Below are 11,417 nucleotides of genomic sequence, written 5' to 3'. Positions count from 1 at the left end.
CCATCGAGATAGTCTGTTGAGATTTATATCCCCAACGCTAGGGGAGGGAACCGCTTTTAGGTACGATCCGGCAAGGAAGTGGCCCGGGGTTAACGTGTCAAAACTCTCGGGGTCGTCGTACAATGGTGCAATCGGACGAGAGTTCAAGATACACTCTATATTACAGAGTAAAGTAGTGAATTCAGCAAATGTAGGAGTGAAATCTCCCAGTATTCTTTTCAAATGGAATTTTACACTTTTTACGCCAGCCTCCCAGAGTCCTCCGAATTGAGGGGCTGCTGGAGGTATAAAGTTCCAGAGATTTCGTCAGACGCGAAATGATTTTGTATGTCCGGATCTCGTAAGATCTCGCGGATACGCCTAGTTAATTCCTTGTCGGCACCTTGGAAGTTGGTTCCATTATCGCTATAAATTATGGCAGGTAGGCCTCTGCGGGCCGTAAATCTATTAAAGGCCGCTAGGAACCCGTCGGAAGTATAATCATCCGCGACCTCGAGGTGAATTGCACGAGTCGCTAAGCATACGAACAGTACGCAGTATGCTTTATGCGTTTTGTGGCCTCTTCCTTTCGCCGATCGGATAAGGAAAGGACCCGCGTAATCTATTCCGGTATTAGTAAAGGCACGGGCCGGTTTTACGCGAACTTCGGGTAGGTCGCCCATACGTTGATGCGACATAATCGCCTGGTGACGTACACACGTGACGCACTTCGAAATACAGGTTTTAACAAGGTTACGCGCCCGGAGTATCTAGTATTGTTCTCGCAATAGGCGCAGGGTCAGTTGAAGCCCGCCGTGTAACGCGATAACATGAGTGTGGCGTACAATTAACTCAGAGATCCTAGACTTTGGTAGAATTATCGGAAATCTCTCGGATTCACTTAAGTTAGCGCGGCGTATTCGTCCTCCTACACGCAAGACGCCGTCTGTATCCAAGTAAGGATTTAACGCGATAATTGAGCAGCTCGACTTTAATTGTTTACCGTCCTTTAAGGCAAGGATCTCTTTATCGAAGTATGACTTTTGAACTGTCCTAATGCACGTGATCTTTGCTTGCTTTATCTCGGACGCTGAAAGGAATGACTCCTGCTTTTTAGTCAGGGGGTGTCTAACGTTAAACAGGAATCTGTGTATGTAAGCCGTGATTCTCAACAGTTTGGGCCACGACGAGACGTCTGCAAGGAGGTTCCACTCATCGCGTGTTTGACCCGTGTGGACGTGAGCTGCCCGTTGCTCAAGGTTGGTGTCAGTATGACTTAGGGTTTTATTTAGGGGCCATTCCTCTCTCGGACCTTGTAACCATGGTGGGCCCGTCCACCACAGCTTGTGCGATATCAACTCATCGGCCGAGATTCCTCTGGATGCACAATCCGCGGGGTTAAGTTGAGTGGGAACGTGTCGCCACGTCGCGAGCGGTAGTGTTGAGTGGATTTCGGAGACGCGGTTAGCGACAAAGGGTTTCCAGCGTCCCGGTGTGGCATTGAGCCATGCCCGCACGACTTCTGAGTCTGTCCAACAAAACTCGGGTATGTTGACTAATTTCATGGACTCTCGCGCAAACTTGATCGAGCGTGCAAGTAGAGCTGCTGCAAGGAGTTCTAACCTAGGCACGCTCTGCACCTTCAGCGGCGCTACCTTTGTTTTGGCATATAGAATGGATATGCGCACGGACCCCATCGAAGCTACTCTAAGGTAAACGACAGCGGCATATGCGGAATTTGAAGCGTCGGAAAACCCATGGATCTCAATGTCTTGGACTTCACTGTCCTGTCCTGTCCACCGAGGGATCGAAATCTTGCTCAAATCCGCGAGTTGTGCTTGGTAACCTAGACAACGTTGCAATAAATCGTTCGAAAGTGGTTCGTCCCACTCAATTTTTCTTAGCCATAACGACTGCATAATTATCTTAGCCGTGATAGTTACTGGCGCTACCCACCCCAGAGGATCAAAGACTCGAGACAGTAAGGAGAGGAATGAACGCTTGGTAAATTGCAAGTCCGTAGTGGGATGCGTGTGGATCTGGAATGAGTCCGTGTTAGGATTCCACACAATACCTAGTACTCGTAGGCTTGAATCGTCACCTAAATGTTTGTCGACAGCCAATCCGTGGTCGGCTTCCGGTATATCCTGCAATAAACGAGGGTCATTACTGGCCCATTTATACGGACGAAAACCACCCGCCTTGAGGAGCTGAATTAGCTGATCACGCGTTTGTTTAAGAAGAATGAGATCCTCAGCGCCAAACATGATGTCATCTACATATGTCTCCTCCTCGAGAATAGGGACGGCTAGAGGAAACTTCTCTCCCTCATCCTTTGCAAGCTGCTTCACGGAGCGGTTTGCTAGAAAGGGGGCCGGACCAGTCCCGTAGGTCACCGTTAGCAGCCAATACGCAATCAGTTCTGCATTGGGATGAGCTCGCCAGAATATACACTGATATTCGACATCTTCGGGATGAACACGAATTTGACGGAACATTTTTTCTATGTCTGTAGTGTAGACATATCTGTGGCTCCGCCACCTCAGAATTACCGCAAAGAGATTGGCTTGTAATTTAGGGCCAACCATTAGGAAGTCATTTAGTGACGTAGTATTCGAAGAACATTTGGAGGCATTAAATACGACGCGAACCTTCGTCGTTTGGCTAGTTTCTTTAATTGTGGCGTGATGAGGAAGATACACCCTCTGCCTAGTAGTCTCGAACGGAGGCGCTTTTTTCATGTGATTAAGAGCTTCGTAGTCTCTCATGAAGTCGCAATAGGCCTTAGCAAGGTCAGGCTGTCGGGATACTCTAGCTTCATTAGAGATGAAGATACGTTTGGCTACCTGTTCGGTGTCACCAATGGGAATTGGAGGGTCCGTTTTGAAGGGTAATCGGACGACGTATCGTCCGTCGGGCAGGCGAGAGTGCGTGTTGACGAAATGTGCCTCACACCGAATGTCCTCCTCCGAGAGCAAATTGCCGCAAGGAACCTCCTCAAGTTCCCAAAAACTACGCAGTGATTCATGTAAGGAGTCTGAAGCGACGCCATGATTAACATTTATGCGATAGTTATTAACAGTTTGCGAGGTATCTTGGATTGGCCCTGATACAACCCATCCAAATATGGTGAGTTGCGCTATGGGACCCCCTGGTGGTCCGTGGATTAACCCGTCACGCAGTACGGCTCCATAATAATCTGTACCTATAAGCAGATCGATACCCTTTTCATTAGAAGGTTCCGAATCTGCAAGGTCTAAAGAGCTCAGATACCGGCACGTTTCATCCAGCATAGTAGGTTGAGGTAAATAATTAGTTAGTTTCGGCAGGACGAAAGCTTTGAAAGGTAGGACAGGACCTCCCTGAGAACATGGCTCCACTGTAAAGGATGCAATGCTTTTACTACTCCCGGCCTTAGATCCCCCTATACCGGAAACCTGAATCGATACGCGTTCTCGTTCCGCGCCAAGAAGTTGTACGACCGACTCGGTTACAAAAGAGGCTTGTGATCCTTGGTCAAGTAAGGCCCTAATGCGTACGGATCGTCCGGATTTATTCTTGAGTAGAACGGACGCGGTAGGTAGTAATGTAGTGTTGACTGTCGTATTCGAGAAATTATTACTAGAAACCACTCCTTCATTTGACCGTTCCTCCTGAGTGGAGGTCAAATTCGACGTGGTAACAGCGTTCTCTTCGTCTTTACTGGTCGATGCAGGAGTCTCATTCGTTTCAGCGTCTTTCTCGCGATGTATTAGAGTATGATGTTTTCGCTTGCAAAGCGTGCAAACATTCTTACTTTTACAAGTCCAAGGTAAATGTCCTTGGCGTAAACAATTAAAGCAGCACTTATGTTTCTTTAAAACCTCGACTCGCTGCGGAACGGATTGATTGAGAAACGTTTTGCAATGATTTAAGGGGTGATTACCTTCGCATGTCAAGCACTTTCCGTTATTCGTAGAAACTTGATGCGCCTTAACGTTACTTGTTTTATTTGCGGACTTATTCGAATTCTGACTACTACCATGAACGGCCTTGAGTGCCCGAATTCGCGAAGTGAGAAAGGCGTCAAGTTCCTCGATACTTGGGATTTCTCCCGCATCTCCCAGTGAGAGCTCCCAGTCGCGCCGAGTGTCCTTATCAAGTTTTGAGACAGCAACAAATAGCATTAAATCTTCCCATTGATTGACGGGTCGTTTCAAGTTTAACAATGCCGTATAAATATCGTTAGTCTTGTCTCGCAAGTTCTCTAAATCACTCACGGAATGGGCGCTCACACAAGGGATATCCATGAACGCCTGGAGATGCGCATTTACGATAGCTCGCGGGTTATCATAACGCTTTCGTAACAATTCCCACGCGGTATTATAATTAGCGTCGGTGACGTGAGTGTTCGACAAAATTAAACTCGCGGCTCCGCTTAAGTTCGCCTTAAGGTAATGTAATTTTTGTACATTCGTTAAGTCGGTTCTATTCGCGACTAACGATTCAAAAACGTCACGAAAGTTCTCCCACTTCGTGAGCTCTCCCGAGAATTTAGGAATATCAATTCGTGGTAATTGAACTATCGAAGATCTCGCCTCATGCGATATAATAGAACCGTCAAAATTAGTCTGCGCGGTTTCCGGTTGCAAACGTTCAAGATATTCTAACAACACGTCCATGATCTCCTCAACGGAGTCGCTAATGGATAAAAACTCATCTTTTTGGAAGTATTCTTCCTTCTGGCGTATCCCCTCGTCCGCAAGGGCGCAAAGCTTCGCATGATTGACCTGAATGACGTCCCAGTACCCTTTGAGACTATTGATACGGCTGCGAACGGCAGGCACGGTTTTCTTCGCCTTGGCGAGCTTGTTGAAATTCGTCAGGATCCGGATGATTAACGTCTGTGTGCTGGTCTGCGCGGCCAATAGCTCCTCCATCAATTCCATGGTGAATTTCGTACCTCGTTCTTGCGGTCGAACAACGTAATCGCGAGCCTTTTATTGATGAGTGAGAGATTATCTCCTTATAACTGTATAGCTCTCGTCACGTTGTGCGTTGAACCGTACGCTCTTGGGTTTGTCGCAGCCAAAGCGTGGTGGGGCGGGAACGACCGCGCGTTACTGTTGGGTCGACGTCTTATACACAGCTGATCGCAAATAGTGCGTGCGACAGAGAGACTTGTTTCACGCGCGAAGAGCGTGTTGGCTGGAGCCTGACTGTAGTCTGTATGAGCGAGAAAGCGTATGCTTGCGTCACATTACATATTACAGATCGCGTGTTCTCGTGGTGCCGGACTGTCGACCTGCGTCTCCTCGCGTTGAGTAGACGGGTTGGGCGCTACACGTAGAATATAGCCGTCTATTGGCCGTGTCCTGACGTCTCGAATCTTTCGAGTTGTGAACGTCCGTTCCTTTCGTGTCCGTTTGTTCGCTCCGAATCCGGCTCGAAGGACCAATGTTTCCTCGAATTATGATTGCTGGATCATCGTGGAAAGGATGCACTCTTCGGAGGGTCGAGAGACACTCGAACAATAATTAGACACTTTACAGGACACTTTAATCCGGCTCGAAGGACCACAATGTTTCCTCGAATTATGATTGCTGGATCATCGTGGAAAGGATGCACTCTTCGGAGGGTCGAGAGACACTCGAACAATAATTAGACACTTTACAGGACACTTTATTACACTTATATTTACAGTCTTAGTTTAATTGTCTCTACAACTTGCTGTAACGAGATTCGCGATCTGCACGTGTGACTTTATTTCGCTCTGTGTTCAGACTGACTTTAGGTCGGGAGGACCTCGAGTACCCCACCTCTCATCTCACATATACTTGTGTCGAAGTTATGTGTTAGAACCAATTAGATTAAGAGTGTTCATGTTATGCCCATATAAGGACATCGAAACAATGTGTTTACGTTCCAACACATGCGAGCAGGTGCGTCGGTGAGAGGTCGAGGGGTACCGAGAGTGGGATGTCACAGAGCGCTTCCAAATATATTTCTAGAATCGGTTAAACCGTGCAAATCAATTAGGGGAGCATTCCGTAACATCATTCGTTCCGTACCATAGGATCGCATAAGGCCGACTTATGAAGGCCGTAAATGTTGATTTAAGCCGTAATTAAACCCTAAGAAATTAATTAATCACAGTCGATTATTCTTCTCACATTCGACTGTCATTGGTCAATTTCTTAGGGTTTACGGCTTAAACCAATGGATACGGCCTTTATAAATCTACCTTTAAAAACAAAAAACGATCTATTAACGCTACATGAGCGCGGGTCCGCTCGGCCTGGAGTCGGCCATTAATTACTGCCATTGTTGCTAATGTTGCTGCTGCTACTGCTGTTACTGTTAAAATAAACCGCGAGGTGCATCAGTACATTCGCGTTCCATTCGTTAGACACTCGTTCGCGAGCCCATCTCAACGGCACCGAGGGGGATCGGCAACGACGCCTCGACCTTTGCCGTCGCGAGCCGTCGTGAGCCGTCGTCATCGACGGGCTTGTTCGCCGCGACACCAACGTCCACCTGCACAGTTCGATGGCCAGACCGAATTGAGACAGCGACGCTCCTCATTCACCGTCGAAAGCGAATGGAGAATAAATTCAACCAATTCAACATAAATGTAAGTATACATTTAATTATTCTCAAAATCTTGGATACTCGCAACTCGTCGCGTCGCGTAAAAGAGTCACGGCGGTCTCGTTCTGCGTGTACTTGGCACGATACAATAGTTGCTTTCCATTTACACTCAAGTGATATGAGTCACTCACAAAGTTATGTGAGTATTTTATACTCAGGTAAGATATGTCATTTTGTATTTACCTGCTTATTTTCGTGACAAAGCTATCACAATAATACAGGTCCATAGCCTCACTTTTAATGTGAGTTTATTAGATTCATTAAAGCACATGGTCTCGATTGTGGATAAAAACTCAGTTGAATCTCACTTGCCAGCATGCAAAAAGAACGTGCATTTAACTGAGTTATGACGTCACAAGTGAGAATTATCTGAGTTTTGATGTAAATGGAAAGCAACTAATACCGTGTCTCTTGAGAAATTTTTTATGCATTATCATTGGCTACGATCCGATATTCGCTGTCAATTTTGTAAGTAAAAATCAAAAGACATTGCGATCTAATATACATGACGTAAAATATAGATTCAGTACTGGCAATGAATATTGGAACACAGCCATTAACGCATGCATTTGGCAGCAAAAACTATTTTTTAAATAATATAATGCTTTTTTATTTTATTTTTTAGGATGATGATATAACCGACCGAGATGCAGATCAGGCAGAAATGGCTCAATTAAAAGCCGAAAATAAAGAGCTGAAAAAAAACTCGCAGCCATACCACCGGCACTACTACTGCCACAGCCGGTACCGGCCTCGACCTCGGGCACAGCCCCGGCCCCGGTCCCGGGCACAGCCCCGGCCCCGGTCCCGGGCACAGCCCCGGCACCGGCACCGACACCGACACCGACACCAGTATCGGCACCGGCACCAGCACCAGCCCCAGCACCAGCCCCAGCACCAACATCTTCAACTTCAGTGCTGAAACGTACTATAAGTACAAAAAAATCAACAATTTATTGTAGCAAATGGTATCAATTTTAAAATAAATAAATAAATATAAAACAACCTGACTTCGATACGCGGATCTAGTTCGCGGCTGGTCTGGGTTCGAAGGAGGCGCGAAGGAACAGAAGCGAGGCGAGGTTGGCAAAATGAAGCGTATCGTCTTGGGTAACAAAGTAACAAGAGTTTATTCTACACCAAATGCTCGCGGTATTTACAACGGGTTAATATTGATTCTATAACAATTGCTCGCGATATTTACAATGATTTGATGTGCGCAGGATACAATGATCGGTTTGTCGCGGGCGGCGCAAGGTAGGATACAATGACCGGCGGGTCGCGGGCGGCGCGAGGTAAAGCGCGGTACGTACGGGGCGGAGCCGGTGCTTTCGGCAGCCTCGCGGGCCGAATCGCGTGAAGATGTATCGGTACGGGCGGGGCCGGTTTTTCAGGCGTCGCGGATCAGTGCGCGGGAAAATGGCGCGAAGCGCGGATGCGGCGATGAAGTCGCGGGGATCCCGCTCGGATGGCGGCAGGATCGAGCTAGCGCGAGTCCGACCACCGAGAAGCGCTCTACCCCCGAGGAAGGCTGCGAGCGGCTAGTCGAGGGAAAAGGCGCGAGTCCAACCACCGAGAAGCGCTCGGTGGAGGCAGAGTACGGTGGCTCTACCCCCGATGGAAGGCTGCAAGCGTCTGGAGACGGAGCGGTGTCCGGCGAGAAGCGCTCGGTGGAGGCAGAGAAGCGCTCTGCCCCCGTTCGGATAGCCCTGTGGATGAAGCTGGTCGTTTGTCGAGACGCGCTCGGCGAAGACAGAGTATGCCACAAGCTCTCTACCCTCTTTCTGGCTAGCTTTTAGGTAAATGCGGGAGTTCAGGATCGGTGCGGTCGGTGATCAGGCAGATCGTGGAATCGCTTTTTGCGTTAAAACGCTCGGTTTATGTATAGTCCAGCAGCCACCGCCTGTTTTTTTCAGTGATTAATAACAGGCTAAATCTTCGTGAGTAGGTTCGGTTCGACAAGACGCCCAAGTTCTTCCCTGTGAAAATTCTCGATAGAGGTAGCTAATGAAGTGCACAGGTGTAAAACATGTCAATTTGGTGGGGTGTCGAAATTGTCTGACTAACAGTAAGTTTTTTATTGAAATGTTAAGATAATTGGATAATAAACTCGGAAAAACAATTGTCCTACAAAATGGATGGTTTGACTGGAGCGTCCTCCGCTCCGAATATGTCCAAATAAAGATCATAAAAATTATTAATAACCAGCTGATTTTTTGTATGCAGCTTAGTAAATATTTGTATAATGAAATGGCCACATAGTCCTACAAATTTGGTGGTACGTTTTCCCAGTCCTACGCTTGGAAGTTGTCGATTCCACGGTAACACTTTTTTCATTAATAACCGTAGGACAAAAAAAACACATGTTAAGTTAGTGCATTCTTTGCATAAATCAAACAGTGTCCTACCAAAAAATGGGTATGTATCGCTAGTCCTACAAGAATATTGAAAATAACATAATTTCGTAGTTGTAGTTTTGGTAATTTGGGACACATGTATTCGTAAGCAGAATCAATACTTTTTTTGAAATAATATAACTGTAGTTGTATGAACTGTAGTAGTATATGACCTGCCAAAATAAAACTAAAAAATACAATTATAAAACTAATTAAATATAATCTTAATCTTCGTCGGATTCCGATGTCGACGCTTCATCAGTTTCGCCTTGAACATCGTCTTCATCTTCGTCGCAATCGTCAGAATAAATGTCATCTGATTCTGTAACAAAATAATTAGGAAAATTAACAAATTGCAGCATAATCATCAATACGTAAGAAAAGTAATAATAGAGTACCTTGAACATCAGAAGACAATTCTCCAAGAGATGGACTGTGGGGGCCATCAAACCAATAATAATGGTACTTGCTATCAATTAATGCCCATCCGCAATTTTCTGGATTCTTTTCGGTGGGGCTGCGCATGTGTGCATTACACCATATACTGCAGATGTATGATGTTCGTTTAATCTGCTGCAATAGCTCTTGTTTGGTTGGTGGTAGCACTGAGGGATCGTATCCAACAATTTTTTTTTTACAATCTTCTCGTCTTGATTGTTGCATTTGTAGCCTTTTTCAAACAACTCGTACCGTCCTTTGTTGACGTCATTTTTTGTTTTTAATGCATACAATCTGCACACGTACTCTTCAAGAACCCGGAATACCTCACTCGATGTTGCTAATTCGGCACGCCCGGTGTGCAGTTGTATAAAAGCCTTTTGAAATTTCGTTTTTTTTTAATTATCAAAAGGCCTCTTCTTTCCTTTCCGGTAGAAAGCAGGGTTGTAGTCGTTCCCCGTAAAAATGTGGCATATAGCAAGCGACCGCGATAACTGTTCTCCAAGCTTGGCATGAATTTCGTTGATGTTGAGGTACAATTTTTTCTTTCCCGTGCTTAGATCAATTATTATGTGAATGTTTTCTTTCAAGTATTTGAAATTTGCCAACATTATCACAGGTATATCCGAATCCGTACAATGTACCTGCACGCGATAATCACTGTTCAACTGACAAATGTGGAAAACAATTTTGGTGTCAGCTTCTTCGTGATAGCAAGTGAGATTGTTGTCAATGACTTTTTTTATTTTCCCTTCACCGGACACCTCATAGACGTAGCACTTGTCATAATTCAGTTTAACAGTTGTTCCTGTGATTAAAACAACCATTTCATCTCTCGTCTAATCTTCAATCAGAAATTCAACAAATTTTTCTTTGAAATTTCTACTTCTCAATAATTTAGTGAACTCAGCGGGACGTTTATTTTCTTTGCGCACGTCATACTGTACGTTCTCTTCACCTCTCAGGTCATGCTCATAATCTTTGATACTGGGTGTTTTGTATTTGTCGAATATAATATGTACTTCTTTTCGATTATATGTAATTATTCTTAATATATGTTTCGAGATTTTACCATAATTTTCTGGAAGGTTCTTCAACGTATGTAAGAAATAGAATCCATCAACTAAGTGAATGTCTGCTTCCGGAGGATTTACGACTTCAGCCTGATGTTTAACTAATTCGTTAATAATAAGAGATTTTGTGGTCTTGCAAATTGTTCCATCGGTATGATAAAACGAAAACGAAATGTGAGCCAGAGGATAACTCAGTGCTTTTTCTATGTCAATTTTATTTTTTAATGACGCGTACAGTAGACGACCAAAAACATCTCTCTGAATCTTAACTTCTTTAGTTTTTCCAGTAATTTTGACTTTTTGGGTATTCTTGTATTCAAAATTAATTATTTTATTTCTGTTAATGGCTTTATCAAACCTATCTGGTGTTTCTCGAGTCTGAGCAATGAAGTTAGTACGTTGTTTCTCGCCCGCGATTTCAACTGACGCCAAAAACTCATATACTTCATTGTTCACCGATTGACCTTTGGAGATGTTATAAAGATGGTCTTCTGACAATTCTGATCCAAAAGGGTTCGTGAACTCCTTTATTGATTGTAACAACACTTCTAAGTTCTTAGCAGATTTAGTGATTGCTGACTTTTTTAAGTCCTTCGTAATATCATCTAGTGACTTCAGATCGCAAAACTCCATAACTTTTGATATAACACTCGTACGCAATGAATGACTTATTGACCATTTTTGTCTGGCGGAGAACGAGTTTGTGATGTTGATGATTCCGGAAGCTGTAGAAGCGGCATCGGCATTAATTGTTTGTTCTAGTGTTAAATCCACCGGGATTCTCGAAAAAGGTTTTAAGGTTCTTCGGATGCCCAAGAAACTCCTTCTACAATCGTCGAGCAATCCGGGATGTGTAATTTCGATGTTTATCAGTTTATCACAATAAATAGACATATACCTT

The 11,417-nt window shown here is 44.9% G+C and overlaps 1 protein-coding gene across 1 annotated transcript; it reads right to left on the bottom strand.

The window, feature by feature from the left end:
• Positions 1-239: 239 nt before the first annotated feature.
• On the bottom strand, positions 240-11,149 carry LOC139783674 (uncharacterized). The gene is made up of 6 exons (XM_071722815.1): positions 10,915-11,149; positions 10,516-10,617; positions 10,088-10,251; positions 7,328-7,537; positions 983-4,955; positions 240-514 (listed from the first exon to the last, which is right to left on the bottom strand). Exons 1-6 carry the CDS (start codon positions 11,147-11,149, stop codon positions 240-242), a joined length of 4,959 nt encoding a protein of 1,652 aa, XP_071578916.1.
• Between the last annotated feature and the right edge of the window lie 268 nt (positions 11,150-11,417).

This window comes from Temnothorax nylanderi, unplaced genomic scaffold (genome assembly GCF_030848795.1).
Source record: "Temnothorax nylanderi isolate EJ_2023f unplaced genomic scaffold, tnyl_v1.0 TNYL_tig0529_pilon, whole genome shotgun sequence".
NCBI lineage: Eukaryota > Metazoa > Arthropoda > Insecta > Hymenoptera > Formicidae > Temnothorax > Temnothorax nylanderi.
This window is presented reverse-complemented; position numbering and strand designations above follow the sequence as displayed.

Bases quoted from the DNA above. Each gene is read 5' to 3' on its own strand.
- LOC139783674 (XM_071722815.1), bottom strand. From the start codon at position 11,149: ATGGAGTTTTGCGATCTGAAGTCACTAGATGATATTACGAAGGACTTA. The intron at 4,956-7,327 runs GTATGGCTGCGA...CATCAATAAAAG, and splicing joins TGGCAGTAGTAGTGCCGGTG to GCTCGCGATTACGTTGTTCG. The intron at 515-982 runs GTAAACAATTAA...TCGTATGCTTAG, and splicing joins GATCCTTGCCTTAAAGGACG to CGACTCGTGCAATTCACCTC.